At 35.9% G+C, this 20,738-nt stretch overlaps 2 protein-coding genes across 8 annotated transcripts in view; one reads left to right on the top strand and one right to left on the bottom strand.

Moving 5' to 3' along the window:
* The window catches only part of LOC108358482 (inositol hexakisphosphate and diphosphoinositol-pentakisphosphate kinase), a 200,618-nt gene that overhangs the window by 113,195 nt on the left and 66,685 nt on the right, over positions 1 to 20,738 (top strand). For all 7 annotated transcript variants that reach the window (XM_017609850.1, XM_017609849.1, XM_017609851.1 and 4 more), the window contains exons 2-5: positions 7,559 to 7,750; positions 7,816 to 8,047; positions 8,117 to 8,271; positions 8,331 to 8,418. In XM_017609850.1, coding sequence (XP_017465339.1) covers positions 7,583 to 7,750; positions 7,816 to 8,047; positions 8,117 to 8,271; positions 8,331 to 8,418 — 643 coding nt within the window. In that variant the 5' untranslated portion in view covers positions 7,559 to 7,582. The remainder of the gene's footprint in view (positions 1 to 7,558; positions 7,751 to 7,815; positions 8,048 to 8,116; positions 8,272 to 8,330; positions 8,419 to 20,738) is intronic.
* On the bottom strand, positions 2,616 to 4,375 carry LOC108358484 (putative nuclease HARBI1). The gene is made up of 3 exons (XM_017609854.1): positions 3,765 to 4,375; positions 3,506 to 3,611; positions 2,616 to 3,454 (listed from the first exon to the last, which is right to left on the bottom strand). The coding sequence occupies exons 1-3, from the start codon at positions 4,243 to 4,245 to the stop codon at positions 2,893 to 2,895; spliced, it is 1,149 nt and encodes a 382-aa protein (XP_017465343.1). The 5' UTR covers positions 4,246 to 4,375; the 3' UTR covers positions 2,616 to 2,892.

Here is a 20,738-nt window from a genome sequence, read left to right as displayed (position 1 = left end):
ACAGGGGGTTTGTGGTTGGCATTCCTATTGCCCGTGCAGGGCTCCCGGGTGCCAGTAACGCCCCCAACCGGAGCTGCTTTAGAGCTGCCCTCAAGGGGTGTGCTCATTGCCGCTCTTGATGAGGACGCCTGGCACGAAATATCCATCGGCCGTGTAGGCTCCGTTAACATCCCAGTCGCCAGTCGCTCGCTACCCTCCGAGGGTTTGCAGCTACCAACACTGGGCTCAATCACTAGTTTAAATGGCCGTGAAGGCTTCTTCGGGACCGATCCAGCGGCTACCGAAGATCTATCTTGACTATTTATAACGCCGTGTCCGTCGGCGGCATTTTTACCCGTGCAGGGATCCAGGGCTTCTTTGTTGTTGGTATTCATATCTGGTTCTTTGGTCGCCTACTGAGCCGAAACCGTTCGGCGACCGTGTATAAATCTGCAGTAGGTGTTCAAAATTTCAAAAAATCATTACAGCCGCTCGCGAGATCTCCTCTTATAAAAAGAAGAAGCTTCTCTTTATTATATAATTAGTGTAGGTAACACAGGGCAACACCGATTTTGATGCGGCAAATGTTAAGGCTGTTTTTGATAGGCTTTTTGTGCTGATTAAGAATCCTAAGTATAAAGTTTCCTTCAGCTCCAGATTTTGAGAAAAATGTGGTGAANCTTGGGCGAGCCACTAGAGGAGACAGGAGAGTTTATACCTCGGCCTTTGCTAGGCCCCGCCAACTTTCACCGCTGTGGCGTAGGTCCGACCGCAGCGGTGCCCGCAGCGATGCCCATTGCCCAGTCGGCACCCGCTTGGAGGATATACCTAGGAGGATTTTTGCCAACCCCTAACTCATGAGGCTAGTGAAATTTTTGACAAATGCATAGAAAATTTTGCCAATCGCAAAGATTGTTGATGTGTGTAATTTTTCGTTAAATAAAAGCTTAAATTGATGAATTGCAGTCAACGATGGTAGATGTTTTCTCAAAATATTAATTTCACTTCAATTTGTAATATTTTATTCCGCATAAATGTGCGGTTATCAAAAATTTACTGCTGTAAAAAAAATATTTCATTTCACACAGCAGATTGGCAAAACTGTCTCACCATAGTAAAAATATTATTCAACAGCTTTGCCCATAGAACTTTGTTACCGATTCACACACGCCCTAAATGTTAAAAAAAATTGATTTGATGTCTTATAAAATTAAGCTAATTTCACCATTCACGACACCATCATGTTGATACAATCATACGTACTGTATATTGGTAAATAATCAATTCAATTACGCGCATATTAAAATGACCGCGTTCGTTCTGAAAAAGCATCCGTTAAGCGAATAATCAAGATAAGAAACAAAAAATATATATATTTAATTTGCATTTTACCTGCAGTGGAATTCGAAGCCTGACCCTCTCTGGATATCAACAAATTCTGGCAAGCATCTTTGCGCACTCAGCTACAGCCAGACATATAAACGTGCTTTCAAATGTTGAATTTCCATCAACACCACAGCACGCGATTTGTACGGATAAACACCCTGTAGGATATTGAAATAGACTTAGAGCACACCACAAACTAGACTGCAGGTGATTGTAAGTAGTCCAAAGTTTGCACAATCAGACCATTAGAAAGCTATGAACTATCTTTTTATTTCTTTAACAATATTATTCAAGCATTGGAGCTTATTTAAATTCGTTTATTTCAGTTCATTGCCAACCCGTTTGTATTACAAAAATATAAAACATGTACATTAGGCATATAACAAATGTTGACGAAAAATTTGGCATACCACCACGTGGTGGCAAATATTGTACAAGTAATGAATATCACTTTTTTATGTGATTTCGGTTCAAAAACGTTCCGCGCAAAAATGGATTTCTAAAAAAAGTCAGATTTTTTTTTAATTTTTTTTAATATTTTTATTTTTACATTTTTGTCAATTGTTATATGAAATAAGTTTTAAGTTTAAAGTATGTGTTTTGCTAGCTAAATTTTCTTTCCCCGTATTATAATACTTTTCAACATTTTTAGCACTTGTCTTAAACATTTTTACACAAACAATATTTAATTATCCCGATAAAAACAGATTTGAAATATTTATTTCAATTTCTAAATTGAATGATAAAACAAATGTGCTTAAGATCACACAACTGAAGTAAAACTTTGTTTCGTCATCTAACGGGAAATCATTCAACTATCGTAATCTTTCTTTTATCATTCTTGCATAGAGAACATTAAATAAAAGAGAAGAAGTATGTAACTACGCTCTCGTCTCGTCAGATGTAAAGACATTGTCGCGCGCACAGCTGTGTTATTATTATTTGACTATGCGAGTTCTTGAATAAATTGCTTTTTCTTTTTTAAATTTTTTAATATTGAATCAGAATTTTCTGAAGAAAAATTAGTTTGGGGTGGGTGGGGCACTTCCCTTAGGTCCATTAAAAGGCGTTTGGAATAATAGGAAGATTATTAGTTAAATAAATATCTATTATTATGAAGAAAAACGTGTACACTGTACAAAACTTTTTTTGTTTTTTTCAGCAGTTCTGATAAAAAAGTAATTTCGTTTTGCGCGGAAACTTTTTTGCAATTTCGCAAAAAAAAAATAATGGGGGTTCATACTTTTTTATGCTCTATTCGACTATGGTATGCCGTTTTTCGTATTTGCAAAAATTGTAAAAAGTTATATGCCTAATGTACATGTGCATATGTATGTGTCCGTGTACAGTGATTTTAACAATATAAACAACGTTTTTCTTTTGGTAAATCCTTTTCGTTTTTGTATGAGAGTATTCATAGTTCAATCTATAACGAAAACAATTAGGTGGTTCACAAGGTGTCGTAAGTGTCGTATTGTCGTACATCGTAAAGTTTTTAACGGCTAAATAAATGTCTAGGGTTCTGTATTAAATATGTGATTTTCTCAAGGTATATGTTCTTGCTAAATAGTTTTTCAAATTATTTCGCACACATTTTGGGTCAATATTGCCCTCAGAAATTATTTCGAATGAATATTGATCACGCGGCTGCTGAAATTCGACATCATTTTCAACATTTTGAGCCCAGGAATCCAAGAAAATTTCTTTTTGTTGTTCAGCGAAGTTGTGCAAAACCGCACAAGCCAACACAACCGAAGGTACAAAATTGGGATCAACATCAATGCGTTTCGATAAGCACCTCCATCTACCCTTAAGCCTTCCAAAAGCGTTCTCTACAACAATGCGTCCTGAACTTAAATTACAATTAAAAGATTCCTCCTCAGGGCTTAAATTTCCAGTAAAAGGTTTTATAAGCCATGGTAGTAGTGGATATGCGGGGTCTCCAACTAACAGGAGCGGAATTTCTATGCCTTTAATTGTGGTGGAGTATTGAGGAATTAGTTGTGCGGAGTTTCTGAAAAGACCGGACTCCTTAAAAACAGTCGCGTCATGTGCACTTCCAGGAAGTTTGACACTAATATCCTGGAACCTGGAAAAGCGGAAAGTTATTTGGATCCTTTGTTAAAACCGTTAACATAACATGTATTTATGATCCACAACAGTTTGCATCATAATAGATGGCCAACCCTTTCTGTTTACGTAGTCCAAATAGCCTTCACTGGGTGGTAAAACTGGAATATGTGTACCTACAAAGTAAAAGTTGGGGGTTTCTATTATTAACCATTGCTTTTTCGCAACTCTTTGCTTGACTTCTGTTGAAAACTATTCTATAGTATGTTTACATGAGTACACAGAATAGTTATATTTGCATATTTATTACAATTAAACATACAACATACCGTCAATCGCTCCGATTATATTTGGAATTTTACATATTTTTTGGAATCCTCTCGCTATCATTACCGCTTCGTCCAATTGTGGAAATTTTAGAAAATCGAGTTGCAGCCGTAGTATGGCTTCTACGACAATATGAAAATACTTGTGGGCTGTACTCTTATGAAACCCAAATACGTCTCCAACAACTCTATATTCAGAGCAAGAAGCTAATTTGTATAAACAAATTGCAACCTGCACTTCTGTTGGCAAAGGAGCTGTTACACTTATTTCAGATGATTGAAGATGTGGCCTTAGTTTTTCGCACAAAACAAGGAACGATGCGGACCGCATTCGGAAGGACTCAAAGTAAAGATGTTCGTTACCTGGCTGTTTTAGGGTCCACCAGTAGCTTTCAACGGCGCGTGGGCGCCTGTGTATTTCTCGGAATCTTGGGGAGTTTACCGTAAAAAAGTTCAATGCAACTTCGCGTTGCATGGTGCACATTTTTCTTATTGTCGTTCTCCTTGTCTGGCAATATTTATTAAAAGCTCTTCATGAGACGATAAAAGTGAGCGGTATAAATTATTTCTTCTTTTTTTTAAATATTCCAGAAGATTTAAGAAAAAACTTTTGTATTTTCCATTTTATTAATAGTACTTTTGTTAACAGCTGACAAGTTAACAGCTGACTTCAATCCATTTCAGTAGCGTTGCCACATAATCNAGTTATTTGGATCCTTTGTTAAAACCGTTAACATAACATGTATTTATGATCCACAACAGTTTGCATCATAATAGATGGCCAACCCTTTCTGTTTACGTAGTCCAAATAGCCTTCACTGGGTGGTAAAACTGGAATATGTGTACCTACAAAGTAAAAGTTGGGGGTTTCTATTATTAACCATTGCTTTTTCGCAACTCTTTGCTTGACTTCTGTTGAAAACTATTCTATAGTATGTTTACATGAGTACACAGAATAGTTATATTTGCATATTTATTACAATTAAACATACAACATACCGTCAATCGCTCCGATTATATTTGGAATTTTACATATTTTTTGGAATCCTCTCGCTATCATTACCGCTTCGTCCAATTGTGGAAATTTTATAAAATCGAGTTGCAGCCGTAGTATGGCTTCTACGACAATATGAAAATACTTGTGGGCTGTACTCTTATGAAACCCAAATACGTCTCCAACAACTCTATATTCAGAGCAAGAAGCTAATTTGTATAAACAAATTGCAACCTGCACTTCTGTTGGCAAAGGAGCTGTTACACTTATTTCAGATGATTGAAGATGTGGCCTTAGTTTTTCGCACAAAACAAGGAACGATGCGGACCGCATTCGGAAGGACTCAAAGTAAAGATGTTCGTTACCTGGCTGTTTTAGGGTCCACCAGTAGCTTTCAACGGCGCGTGGGCGCCTGTGTATTTCTCGGAATCTTGGGGCGTTTACCGTAAAAAAGTTCAATGCAACTTCGCGTTGCATGGTGCACATTTTTCTTATTGTCGTTCTCCTTGTCTGGCAATATTTATTAAAAGCTCTTCATGAGACGATAAAAGTGAGCGGTATAAATTATTTCTTCTTTTTTTTAAATATTCCAGAAGATTTAAGAAAAAACTTTTGTATTTTCCATTTTATTAATAGTACTTTTGTTAACAGCTGACAAGTTAACAGCTGACTTCAATCCATTTCAGTAGCGTTGCCACATAATCAGCTTTGAAATGCATGTTATAAACACTATACTGGAAATCGCATTCAGTTGATGTGGTTTCATTCAAACCTTCGTATAAACGAGGTATTAGAAACATTCTGAGTATGCAGTTTTGTAGCCCATTTCATTTTATTATGAAGTGTAAATTTTTAGTTGTTAGGACATACCGTTGATTTTTGGAATTTTTTCATTTATCCATACAAAAAAAAAATTCCAACATACTTTGTATGTAAGAAAATGCGCGAACAAGAAATTGCCAAAAATCAACGGTAAGTCCAAGCTACTTCGATCTTGCACTTTGTTATACTAAAACTTAATGGGCTCAAATCAGATGAAACAGTTTAAAATTTTGATCAATATTTGTTAAAATTCGTCGAATTTTTGTAAATGTTTTGCAAAGTTTGAAATTTTGATATACAAGGTTTTTTTAGATATCATAAAAGAATAATAAACATTTTGTAAGTAAAGAAAAGTAGCCAAAACCTGTCAAAAGGACTTTTCCCTATTTACATTCTCGCCACCGTATATGTTTGTCTATTGTGTGTATACACGTTTGCGATAATTTTTCAATTATATTTATGTTTGCTTTGTCTAAAATAAAACTGTATTAAAAAATGTTATACCTTTTTATTCTAAAAATAAAATTGTAGAAATTTCCCGATTTTTGTCCACAGAATTTTGGTCACTGTATGTATGGGCCCTTTTAGTTACCGCGATTTCGATTCTTGTTTTACTCAACAAGACCTACAAGCAAAACAAAATTCACTTTCCAGGTACTTTTGGGGGAGCAAAATTTATTCGTATATGCAATTACTTGAATCATGAATAAAATTTATTTATGTTATTAATGAATAATCGTCTATGATGTATAACTAAAAGGCTGGAAAACGATAAAGAGCGCAAAAGAAAGAGTATCAGGAATATCTTTTACTTTTACTGACATACGTATTCGGCCCACTACTTTCTAGGAATATGTATCTAAAATGCTTCCATATTCTGCTAATAAGATTTGGTAAAAGTATTTACAGAAAACCGCACTTCTCTAATGTAAAGCCTACTCCAGGTAATTCAGTATTTGCAGGATTTTACTGGAAACTGTCTCCGCACGCCACTTTACATAAGGTTTATTAAGTTTTCTTGTAAATCCTGTGGAAACTGCAAATCCTCGATTACCTTGGAACAGGCTTATAAATCCGTTTTTCTCAATACTTTATCATCATACTTCAGTTGTTGTGCCGTGTGAACCATGGTGTAATAATAACAAGGTGTTGTCAGTAACTTAACCTCACTTTTTCGGCAGGTCTATTCCGGTCACGCATTTTAAAGTACTAGAAAAGGTACTAATTATTTACTACTTTTAATCCGTTGGTGCATACTATTTCAAATTAAATATAGAAAAATGGATAATTACAGGCTTATAAGCCTGAATATATGTTTGTATCGGCAGCTCCACACAGCTTGGACATATATTGTAACTTTAAAAAAGTAAAAGCCGTCAAATAAGGCAATTTCCTATAAGACTGTAAATGATTTTTTAATTAGATTAAAATACATAAATATCGGTAATATAAGCGAATTCCTAATTTAACCATGCAGCCACTCTATTCTAGTGTATCATTAGTTCATTTGGCTCAATATTATGACAATGCAGCAAAAGTTATTTAATATAAAAAATCGCCTTTTCATACGATTTTTGTGTACGTTTTTTTTCCATTGATAACCACGATATCTTTTATTTTTAATTTTAGAAGAAAAATAATACTAATCCAGCAATTTTAAATATTAATATTGTTCTGAAAACACCAAGTTCTTTAAAAATCGCGATAAAACGAATTACTAAAATGGAGTATTTTAGATACTATTTCCCAACGAATAGTAGTATAAAAATTAAGATCGGCAGCACTGAAAATAAGCATGCCGATCTTGTCAAAATCACAACAAACACGTCGCTACTGACAACACCTTGTTATTATTCCACCATGGTTTGAACATAGACATAATTTATTTACATCAATCATGTTAATCAATTTTAAAATGAAAGGATTTCTGACAAATTTAAAACAATTGTATAATAAAACCAATTATTATCTCTATAAACAGGGCGACGGTGAGAGCAATGACGGCATGGATTCAGATTGCAGCACTTGTTCGAACCCTGGAAAGCAAGTTGTTGTGGGCATCTGCGCCATGGCCAAAAAGACGCAATCTAAACCAATGAAGGAGATATTAACTCGCCTACAAGAATTTGAATTTATCAAAATGCTTATATTTTCCGAAGATGTAATTTTAAAGGTAACTATTTACATTTACATTAGTTTTTCTATATCTCCTCGAAAGTAATCTTTATTCTTTCCTAGGAGCCGGTAGAGAATTGGCCTCTCTGTGATTGCCTGATTTCGTTTCATTCGAAAGGCTTTCCATTAGAAAAGGCGATTCAATATGCACAACTACGAAAACCGTATGTGCTCAACAATTTACACATGCAATACGATATACAAGATCGTCGCCGTGTCTATGCTATACTGCAAAAGGAAGGCATTGAAATACCGCGTTATGCTGTATTGGATCGCGACTCACCTGATCCAAAACGTAATTAAAATCATGTTCTTTATTACAAGGGATGGACAAGAACTATTATTTGTACTTTAATTCCCACAGAACATGAGCTGATCGAATCGGAAGACCACGTAGAAGTGAACGGCATTATTTTCAATAAGCCATTTGTGGAGAAACCTGTATCGGCTGAGGACCACAACATCTACATTTACTATCCTACGTCCGCCGGTGGCGGCAGTCAACGTTTATTTAGAAAGGTACTCATGCGAATTATTTTAATCATTTCTGTAATTTTCTCTATTTTACATACTTTCAGATCGGCAGCCGCAGTAGCGTTTATTCACCCGAGTCGCGCGTGCGTAAAACTGGTTCTTTCATTTATGAAGATTTCATGCCCACTGATGGTATGTATTCGCACTCCAATTAGATTTTTATTTTACTAAAACTTGTCCCTTGTTGCCAACAAAAAAAAACACAAAAATTGCACTAATTTTTTCTTGAGACGTTCTTTAGCCCATCGATCGCATTTGATTTTATTGCGAATACCACAAATTCGACTGAATTGATTTTGATTTTTTGCGATTTTTATCAAGGCATTTTAACTTTGGTTTTTGAGAAATCATATTTGGTACATACTCTATCCTCAAGGGCATTCGTAAGTGGTTTGACTGCAAATTTGATTTTGAATATGTTTATCTAAAACATACATACATTTTTAATCATTCATTACATTGTAGATTTTTTGTCAATTCTCAAATTTAATTCCTTAGTTAATAAAAGTGATATTGGTGAGTTGAATTCATGAGATTAGTTTACCATGAACAATTTTATAATTGTATGTATGTATGTGCGTATGTATGTATATGGTACATTCCCTTGATGCTCCTTCTCATATTCATGTTATATTAGGAGAATTCGCTCTTCTGTGTATTCGTTGTATGTTATGTAATTGTAACTGCATGAGCGTGTGATTTGTTGTTGCTAGCGGTAGATCAAATACACATGCAACAACAACCACAAGCTCGTCCAGTTACACTTACGAAGAATACAGCAACTATACAGAAGCGCGAATTCCACTATTGTAAATTTTTTACATATACGATTTCCAAAAAACTAAGTTCTATCATAAATAAATGCCTATATTCACCGGCCAAAGATAGTTGAGCTAAAATATTAAAAAAAATATGGTTTTTGCTAGCTAAGTAAAACAGTTCTCCTACTTCATGGTTAAAAAGTCTGTAAATCTAATGAAACCCATTCACTACAAATTGGTTTGGTCAAAAGCTTGTCTTGTCTTATGATGCATATTTGGGATAACTAGATAATATATCTCGTTTTCGTATGGAACAGTAACTTATGTCGAAAGGCTGGCCTTAGTGTAATGTGGCATTCGCAGCATACGATTGCGAATGACTCACTGGTGCCGGGCCGTTGAAGAACTTTTGGCAAATAAACGTGCAGAAATAGTTCCGATACTAGCAGGTTAATATTCTTATTAAGTCTCATCAAAAAACTCCTTGTCGATTGACGAATAAAGGGAATGTCGCATTGTACTAAAGCCAGCTTCCCGACATAAGCTACTATTCCATACGAACACAGATGCATATCGAGGGCTTGTATTCAATACCCTCTATCTGCACTTTTCACAAAAATGATATTCTGATAGAAAAATCCACCTAAGACTTAACTGTCGTCGGTGATATAATGCTGACCTTGATAACGCTTGACAGCAGAATTTACTGTTAAAGTGCAAAGTCATAATTACCATCAGTGATGACAGGTAAGTCCCAGATGGGTTCTAACATCGCAAAGTAGTTTTTGTGAAAATTGCAGATAGAGGGTATTGAATATGAGCCCTCGATATAGAGGTGGGAATTTACACCAAAGTTAAGCAACTTGGGTTAATTTCTTACTCCAAACCATCGTTACGTTACCACTAAAGCTAGCTCCTCAAATCGTGGAGAAGCAGCAGATTTATTCTGCAGTGAACTTCATCATAACAGTTATCTAGACCAGGCTTTCCCAAAGTGGGTGCCGCGGCTCCCTGAGGTGCCGCTAGTGGCTAGAGTATACTAGTAGTGTGTGCAAATTCTTTAAACTTTCCATACACAACGCAAGCGATTTGATCAAACTTCAACATGGCGATCAGAAAATCAAAAATTTTTGATTTTTTTAAAACTACCTTCAGCGGCTCGTCAAACCCCATACAAAACACAAATGGCTTGCAGCCAAGGGATATTTCGCTTGATTTGTCAAGCTGCTTAGGTGGTGTATTTCGCGCTTAAGCGTGGTTCCCCAGTACGTTTTGTCAACGAAAAATTGAATCAGAAAATTTTCAGAAAAATCGCTGAAAACGTACCCTTTTCACAACCATTTTCGATACTTTTGTAGACCTAGTCCGCGTTTCATTCACTTTTCGTCCCGTTTTCGGATTTTTTGCTGACTGTGCTGTTTTCGTAACAAGCGCAGCAGCTTCGCGCACGTGTATATGTTACTTATTCTTTGGAACTTCACAATAAAACTTTGAAAGAGCGAATCAACACGATTTTAGAGACAGTCGAGAACGTACTTATAAAAAGTTTGAAAACTTATACATTTTTTAGTTTGCAACTTGACGAAAGTACCGACGTAAATAGTGGGACTTAATGTTCTTCTCGTGTTAGTGAGGTACCCATTCGCAATGCAAATCGAAGAAGAACTTTTGATAAGCGAAGTACTTGAGACTCACACCACTGGCGACAAAAGTTTTAAAGCTATCGACAAATTTGTACAGAAAAATGGTTTGAAATGGAGCAAGTGTGCGGATATTTGCAGGGGTTGGAAAAACGAAGCAAGGATGAAGCAAGAGGCAGAAAACGCCACGAGAAGTCACTGTATGATCTGTCGGTATTTTCATGTGACCCGAAAAGTAAACCTACTGAGATGACAAATTAAGCTTTTGATAACCTTCTGGACGTCAGTGAAGACAGCACTTTGAATTTTAAATACTACGAAGGGAGCCAAGAGAGTTCCGGATGCAAGTGTGTGCAGAAAACACTGCTGTTGGCAAAATTGCATTAAAAATACTAGTGACTTTTACTTTTACATTTCTATGTGAGACTGCAGTTTCAACAAAGGCTTACATAAACAAATAATTTTTGAACAAAAAACAAAACCGACTTCAATTCCCATACAAAAATTTAAGACTATCGTTAATCTCTTCACGATCGCATGATCGGATTTAAACCAAAATTAGAATGTGAGGTAACACCTTTCCTTTAAAAAAAGAATTATACACCCCTATTCTGCAACTCTTTCGTATTCGGATTTTGCTACGAATCGTAGAAATAGTATGCTGCAATCCGAATCGTATTTTCGAATTTTCGAAATTCGTAACAATGGCATGCCTAAAAACGAACGAGTAAGCTTTTTTGCGTAATTTTGTACGAAAACAATTCTATGTCGGAGGCGAAATAAAAGATGCAAATCGATGTGTGTTTGCAAGAAATATTGGTGGTGTTCATTTAAACAGATAAATTTGCCTTTCGCATATACGTATATTTTTATCCACTACTTTATATAAACGAGCAAAAAAGAATCTTTGTTGCCCCTTATCGAGAAACTTGGGTCCGGTTTAGTTATTTGTACAATGATTTTCGGTTGTTGTGTCCAAACGCATAGCCCGAATCCAAAAACTTTAGCATACACGTGTAATCAAAGGATTCAAATTTTATTTAAGACAAATGTATAAAATTTCCTACCACTAGCTTATTAATAAATTCGGTTTGCACTATGCACTTTTTTGCAAATTTCGACGTTCTGCGCAAAAATACAATGGATGTCGTAGCCGGAGTGATATGCACAAGAAATGTTGTATACCTTTGTCATGCGGAAGCCCCTCTTCCCCGCAACACAGAAAGGAGAATTCTACTTAGTAAGGGTTATAATTCCTAAGCGCGGCCGAAGGTAGAAGCAAGCGCAACAGGTGGTGGACTTAACAAAGTGCATGTTTTCAATGGCTTGGAAGAAGCTGTTATTGCATTAACTGGATTGAGAACCAGAGCTTCAGGCATAGGAGGAGTTCTGGCTTGTGGTGCAACCATTCAACCAAAAGCTGACATAGATGCGCCCATGGTTACTATGCCCGACAGCTCCGCATACCTATGTGAATCCATTGCCATAGCGCCCGCTTACTCTGCTGCTATAATTGCAAATACATCAGAATCCATAATTTTCCTCAAAATATGCAAAATTAACCAATTTTACAATAAACAAGCACATGATGAGTGTTTTTTTAATTCCTTTCCACATTGTTTTCCTTCATTCAGCTATCTTCGAAAAACAACTGATAGCTGGCAATGCTGCACATGTTTCCGCAAGTGTTGCAGCATGTAGATTTTTCGTTTTTCGTAGCGTAGTTACGAATTACAAATTACGAAAATTCGGGTTCTAGAATAAGGGGGATAGTAATCGGTTAACGTGGTCCAAAGATATGCGGTAAAATATATAAAAAAAAATAATAAAAAAATATTCCGACGAATTGATAACCTTCTCCTTTTTGTGAAGTCGGTTAAAAACAAATACACCAGGAAGCTTTCAGGGTCAAATAATTTTAGGGTAAAAGTGTCAAAGCTCACAATAGATAATGAAATCATCAAAACAATTTCAGTCCTCACATTAAAGCTAAAGGAGCATAAAGTTTGCATTGTGTTTTCTTGTTTTCGTAGACATTTGAAGAGTAGGGGTGTCGCGAGGTTTTTTTAGCACAACAAGGGTGCCGCGGCGAAAAAAGTTTGGCAACTCCTGATCTAGACTAATGGTAATATATGAAGCAGTTCCATGACCCAAAAAGATGGCACTCAACATAGGAAGATCATTCACTTAATTTTTTTTAAAGTTTGACACATACATTTTTGCTCTTATTTTGTCAAAATGTCCATTTCCAAGAACGCGAGAACGGCAGAAATTAGTGTTAATTTTTTAAGTTATTTTTAAGGTCAAGGTAATTTTTTATTCATCAAGATTTTTAAAGGGACCACCAAGAGCAGGCTTTTTATTTTATTGTTTTACCTGTAAACAGTATGCTATAAACTTCAAAAAAAAAGAAACTAAAATATATTTTTGCTGTTCTTGCTTCCATGGAAAAAGTATTGTAAGAACGGAAAATTTACATATCGCTACCTAACGATGCAAATGTTCATTTTTGACCAGTTTTCACTAGAAAGTCGCGCTGATTTTTTTAAATTTATTTATTTTTTGCTGATGGTGCCTTTTCTTCCATATAAAAGTAATTGTCGAGCAAACTTTATATGGAAGAAAATGCACAACACCGTCAGCGAAAAATTATTAAAAATCAACGCGATTTCCTAGCGTCTTGCTAAAATAAATAATTTTGACCGATTTTACTTTCCAAATAATCCTTTTTGCCCAGCCCNAATTTGCACTTTAACCTACTAAAATGGGCTATAAAACTGTATACGTTTAAATTCTGAATAAAAAGTTTAAAATGTGTGTAATTTTTAAAGTTTTTTGAATTTTTATAATTATTGTAATCAGCTGACCACAAGGGTACTTTGGCTCTTTGTCTACAAAACTTCTGTTATAAATCTGTGCCCCTATGTGCCTCTTATTTCGCTATTTAACCTCGAAGCTTAAGATCTTTATCATCGAAATTTTCAAACTAGAGCCAGTATAAAACTACTTAGGGCATATCTGGAATCGCCGATTTAAATGTGTTTTAGAGATATGAATGCTGATCGTGCCTTTTTCTGAAAAGGTATTTTTGTGGACCTATCTAAAAATGCCATGAAGATTATTCTAAGAAAACTGTAGTCTTTTTTCTACTATAAACCCCAAATTATGATAAAGTTCCATGTTTTAATTTACTACTGAGCAGAAAAACATATAAAATAATTTTGACCGATTTTACTTTCCAAATAATCCTTTTTGCCCAGCCCACGCGAACAGTGCTACAGATCTTACATATAATAGTTCTCTTGAAATCCTTCAAAGGCTTCTCATGTTTGTGCGTCATCGTCCATGTTTTTGCGCCTTAAAAATGAGATTCGATCAGTGTAATTTTTGTTCTGCGAGAGAGAGAGCTTTTCTTTTCGACTATTACTGATGTACTGAAGTAGACTGGCAATATTGAGAGTCTTTATGCTGGGTTCTGAGTAGCCAATGTGCTTCACTACTTCAAAGTTATGACTGGCAACAGTTACATGTGTCCCAAAACGCGAAGACTATTTCATCACATGAAATGCAAAAAGACGTAACAAACATCGTCGCCGAAATGCAAAAACTAGTAACTAGGGAATCCAATCCCGCATAAAAAAAGGAAATCCTGCAAGCTTGCGGGATCCAGTTCATCAATCCCGCGAATCCGCGGGATTTACCTGACTGAAAAAAATCATATTTCCTCTAAACAGTTATATTCAAAATTTATATGTAAAAAAGACGATGTGATTTAGAAAAGCTTCGTATTTACTTCTAATAGGTTTTTTGATAATATTTCCGAAGGAATGGTAAAGTTTTTAAAGTGTCATCTTTTAAATTCGACCTTATTTTATCACACAATTATGAACTTTTGATTTTTGTGATTATGCATAGTTTCGTAGTTATATGTGTGCCTCTAATAGAACCAGAGTTATGAGTATTCGAAATGTAGCATCTGAAAGGAAGCTCAAGAAGAAAAACTCAATTTGTCCGCTGGTACACATATTTTTCTATAGAAACGGACTGTTCTACACTTGTATAATGTGTTCATAAATCGGTAAGTGTACAAAGTTTAAGCTTAAGTTTAAGTTATCAAGGCGAACGTTTTCAAATTTTAATCAATTACGCAGGACCAAAAAAAAAATCTATGAAACGTTAATAAAACCAGACCAGGTGTTTTCTAAATTTTTGGGGTCAATGAACACGAATCTGACGTCCGTTTTGCTCCATCAGGTCACGATTTGCTTTTAACCTCAAAACACATTGAGAAAGTTTTCCCCGTCGTAGCCAGTGCTGTCGTTTTTTTGTTTGAACATATGATTTCCCAGAAGATAATTTAGGTATTCTAAAAGGCCTACCCATGAATAGCTGAAAAATGCTTCCCCGCAGAAGAGCTTATCCATTTACAATTTACGCGACTGCATAAATTTATATTATTTAGTATTACAAATGAATTTCAGTATACATTTTAAGTTGCAATAACACATATTTGATATAAACCTTAAGCAAAAACTTTAAAGATGTATGAGTTTTATAAGTTAAAGAAGCAACTTTGAAAGAACTCTCCAAAAGGCCTCTGAGGTACGTCCTATAAAAGCCCTTCTGGAAGGCGTTTGTGGGACCACGCATTTGCGGGATTGGATTTCCTAGTAGTAACGTTTTATGAACAAAAAATATATTAGTCGCGACTTTTTTCCACTTCAGTGACGTGGTCGATACTTTGGCTTATCCTCTTTCGCTACACCACATCTTTTGCTAATATAACCTGAAAAATGCTTTGCTCATAGCCCTGGTGTTGAGGCAATGTCATATGCTTACGCCAGAGGAATCATGTCTTGTGGCCTAGTCTAATGCTGGATTTCCACTAGGCATTAAATGGCAAAAAAGACAAATGACAAAATTGGGCATTAAAAAATATTCGTGTCATTACGTTAAAAAATTGTCATTATGTACATTTCCATATGGAATTTTTTTTAATGGCATATATTTTTTGTCATTTCAATGCCTAGTGGAAATTCGGTACGTACAAAGCCGTATTGAACAGGCAGTAGCAGTAGGAAAGCTGATTTGATTTCTTTTTTTTTCAAATTTGTTGGTCTCTAAAGTTTCATAAAAGGAAGCGATAGAAAGCCAGCTTATGCAACGTTCGCTTAACTCAGCAGCTCAAACGCTGTTTTTTGGCATGGCGCAATAAACATTTTCTAAAATTGGCTGCCTTATATTTTACAATGTTACCTTTATTCGTGGGACCATTTATGTGTTGTTCCTTTGGAGCCATTTACATATACATATGTAAATATTTTAGGAGCAATTGGCTATTTATTATTTGCTTGCAAAATTGTTTTTTTTTCCAAAATTTTGTGTTTGAATTTTTGTGAAAAAATACGCGAAATCTTCGATACATAATTTATGTGTGAATAAAAAGTAAAGAAGGCATCCTTTTGTTCAATGCACCAGCAGAGCAGGTTAGAGTAGATAAGTCGATTGAAGTCAGCGGTGTGCCACTTACTCAGCATTCTAGACTTTAACTGACTAAGAAATTTTTTTGTTCAATAAATGACTAAAAGTGACCATCAGGTTAAGGTGCAGGGATGGTATTTTCAGGGGCAGTATTCGAGAGTTNTCAAATCAGGTTAAGGTGCAGGGATGGTATTTTCAGGGGCAGTATTCGAGAGTTCTAGCTATAATGAAAGGATTGCTTTAATATTGCAAAAACGCGATTTTTTGACAATTTGACCTCTTTTTTCTCAAAATCTGGACCTGACCGCACCAAAATCAGAACTAGGAGGAATCTTGTTACGCTCTTTTTGAATTTTTTAAGTATGTTGTTTTTGCTATTATCTTCGAAGTGCAAAATAGCACGATCTCCCGCGATCACAACTTTTTCAACAATCAAATTAAAAATATTCTTATATTTTTTTTAGACAGCTTTTACAATTAATTTTTAGATATATTTACTTGTGTCAAAGAATTTAATTTGATGACTTAGATTATTTAAGATACCGTCAGAAACGCTTTCTATTTCGCCCAAAATAATTTAGTGCTTTAACCACTATTTTAAAATCAAATTTCCGAAGCACAATTTCAGAGCCAATGGAAAAAAGCAGCACGAACTTTAGTGAGAATAGCAAGTTCAAACTGCTCTAGTGAAGAAGATAAAAAAAATGGTGCCTTAAACTTTTCATCCACTACGCAATGGACCTTCCTCTTGTTTTGCAACAATATGACCACTTTTATTTTTGGAATATTGGCCAGCTTTTTCATCACTTCTCCCATTTTGTATCGAGGATTTAGAATATCACATAATTTTTAACAGCGTGAAATTATTTATTTTGGTTTCTACAAATTATTATTTATAACATTGGCGGTAAAATCTTTAAGTCCCCCAATACTTAATACAATCCTTAAGCCCCCAATACTTAATACAAGCATAATCTACAAAGTTCTTTGAATAAAAAAATAGTTACATATGCTTAAAACTAGTTAATTTATAAGTTAAGTAATTTTTAATCTTATTAAATAAAAAGCTTCAAATTATTGCCCCTTTAATAGTCAAAAAGGGTACTTCTTTATATTTCTGGCCTTTATCCCCTTAAAAAAATCTAAGTGGTAAACAATTCCAATAAGACAGTGTCAAATCTTTCGTCTCGTTTTATTACTTCACCTGGTATAATTCCACCATGGATTTTTGGGCCTTGCAAAGGATAGATATGCTTAACCTTTTTTTGGTTTTTGGTTTTTATATTTCACATGGCCTCCTTCTTCTTTATTGGCGCTGTAATCGCCTAAGCGATTTTGGCGGGTCCAAAACTGCTCTCCAGTCGTTTTTCTTCTGCGCCAACTGGCGCTAATTGGAAATGCCAAGCGAAGCCAAGTCCTTCTCCACCAGGTGTTACCAACATCGCGGCCCGCGTTGAATACTTCCAGAGCAGGGGCGTTTCTCTCGAACGAGATGGCCAAGCCCCGCTGTATTTTAATTCGCTGCACTATGTCTATATCGTTGTAAAGCTCATACAGCTCATCGTTACATCATCTGCGGTATTCGCCATCGCCAACCCGTAAGGGCTCGTACATCTTTCGCAGAATCTTTCTCTCGAAAACTCCAAGAGCCGCTTCATCAGATGTTTTCATTGTCCATGCCTCCGCGCTATACATCACAGCAGGCATGATGAGTGACTTATAGAGTGTGATTTTTGTACGGCGAGAGAGGACTTTACTTCTCTACTTCTCAATTGCCTCCTCAGTCCAAAGTAGCACTTGTTGGCAATAGTGATTCTCCGTTAGATTTCAAGGCTGCCATTATTATTGGTGTTACTGTTCCCAAATAAACGAAGTTCTCTACTCTTCTAAACTTGTAACTGTCAACAGTGACGCGGGTGCAAAGACGCGTATGCTCTCGATTAGGTGCACCGCACATCGTCCTTGCTGTAGGGATGCCAAAAAAACGTCGATGCATCGAAAATAACGATGTTTTGCTTCGATGCATCGAACATTTTTCATTCGATGTATAAATAGTCGATGCATCGATGTTTTCTGTAAACTGACATCTCCAGTACATCAAACGGCCAAACATCGCTTTGTCTGTAGTTCATAGAGAGGAAGATGCAGTTTTATAGTTCATAAAATGTTAGTATAATAAAGTGCAAGTTTCAACTGCTTTAATTTTTAGTATTTTTTCTTGGGCTGACTTGCGCTTGGTTATACTATAATTTTATGAGCTATAAACTACACATCGAAAAAGGTTCTAAATGTTTTATTTCCATTGTGGAGGAAACTCTATGCGTATCGATGTACGCCCTCCAATGCATCGACAAATATCGAGACTGCTAATGTTGCGCCACAATGTACGTGGTAGTAGACTAGTATCTAGTTTTTGTACCCGAGCGCACTTGTGCACAAGGGTATTATAACTTTGTTCACATAACGGTTGTTTGTAAAAGGCAAAACGAATCGAGATAGATATAGACAAATGTATACATAAATGATCAGAATGAAAAGAGAAATCGATTAAGCGGTGACTGTCTGTCCGTCCGTCCGTCCGTCAATCAAATTAAAAATATTCTTATATTTTTTTTAGACAGCTTTTACAATTACATTTTTAGATATATTTACTTGTGTCAAAGAATTTAATTTGATGACTTAGATTATTTAAGATACCGTCAGAAACGCTTTCTATTTCGCCCAAAATAATTTAGTGCTTTAACCACTATTTTAAAATCAAATTTCCGAAGCACAATTTCAGAGCCAATGGAAAAAAGCAGCACGAACTTTAGTGAGAATAGCAAGTTCAAACTGCTCTAGTGAAGAAGATAAAAAAAATGGTGCCTTAAACTTTTCATCCACTACGCAATGGACCTTCCTCTTGTTTTGCAACAATATGACCACTTTTATTTTTGGAATATTGGCCAGCTTTTTCATCACTTCTCCCATTTTGTATCGAGGATTTAGAATATCACATAATTTTTAACAGCGTGAAATTATTTATTTTGGTTTCTACAAATTATTATTTATAACATTGGCGGTAAAATCTTTAAGTCCCCCAATACTTAATACAATCCTTAAGCCCCCAATACTTAATACAAGCATAATCTACAAAGTTCTTTGAATAAAAAAATAGTTACATATGCTTAAAACTAGTTAATTTATAAGTTAAGTAATTTTTAATCTTATTAAATAAAAAGCTTCAAATTATTGCCCCTTTAATAGTCAAAAAGGGTACTTCTTTATATTTCTGGCCTTTATCCCCTTAAAAAAATCTAAGTGGTAAACAATTCCAATAAGACAGTGTCAAATCTTTCGTCTCGTTTTATTACTTCACCTGGTATAATTCCACCATGGATTTTTGGGCCTTGCAAAGGATAGATATGCTTAACCTTTTTTTGGTTTTTGGTTTTTATATTTCACATGGCCTCCTTCTTCTTTATTGGCGCTGTAATCGCCTAAGCGATTTTGGCGGGTCCAAAACTGCTCTCCAGTCGTTTTTCTTCTGCGCCAACTGGCGCTAATTGGAAATGCCAAGCGAAGCCAAGTCCTTCTCCACCAGGTGTTACCAACATCGCGGCCCGCGTTGAATACTTCCAGAGCAGGGGCGTTTCTCTCGAACGAGATGGCCAAGCCCCGCTGTATTTTAATTCGCTGCACTATGTCTATATCGTTGTAAAGCTCATACAGCTCATCGTTACATCATCTGCGGTATTCGCCATCGCCAACCCGTAAGGGCTCGTACATCTTTCGCAGAATCTTTCTCTCGAAAACTCCAAGAGCCGCTTCATCAGATGTTTTCATTGTCCATGCCTCCGCGCTATACATCACAGCAGGCATGATGAGTGACTTATAGAGTGTGATTTTTGTACGGCGAGAGAGGACTTTACTTCTCTACTTCTCAATTGCCTCCTCAGTCCAAAGTAGCACTTGTTGGCAATAGTGATTCTCCGTTAGATTTCAAGGCTGCCATTATTATTGGTGTTACTGTTCCCAAATAAACGAAGTTCTCTACTCTTCTAAACTTGTAACTGTCAACAGTGACGCGGGTGCAAAGACGCGTATGCTCTCGATTAGGTGCACCGCACATCGTCCTTGCTGTAGGGATGCCAAAAAAACGTCGATGCATCGAAAATAACGATGTTTTGCTTCGATGCATCGAACATTTTTCATTCGATGTATAAATAGTCGATGCATCGATGTTTTCTGTAAACTGACATCTCCAGTACATCAAACGGCCAAACATCGCTTTGTCTGTAGTTCATAGAGAGGAAGATGCAGTTTTATAGTTCATAAAATGTTAGTATAATAAAGTGCAAGTTTCAACTGCTTTAATTTTTAGTATTTTTTCTTGGGCTGACTTGCGCTTGGTTATACTATAATTTTATGAGCTATAAACTACACATCGAAAAAGGTTCTAAATGTTTTATTTCCATTGTGGAGGAAACTCTATGCGTATCGATGTACGCCCTCCAATGCATCGACAAATATCGAGACTGCTAATGTTGCGCCACAATGTACGTGGTAGTAGACTAGTATCTAGTTTTTG

This window comes from Rhagoletis zephyria, unplaced genomic scaffold (assembly GCF_001687245.7).
Source record: "Rhagoletis zephyria isolate East Lansing unplaced genomic scaffold, Rhagoletis_zephyria_1.1 Rzeph_scaffold_00259, whole genome shotgun sequence".
NCBI classification, from domain to species: Eukaryota; Metazoa; Arthropoda; class Insecta; order Diptera; family Tephritidae; genus Rhagoletis; species Rhagoletis zephyria.
This window is presented reverse-complemented; position numbering and strand designations above follow the sequence as displayed.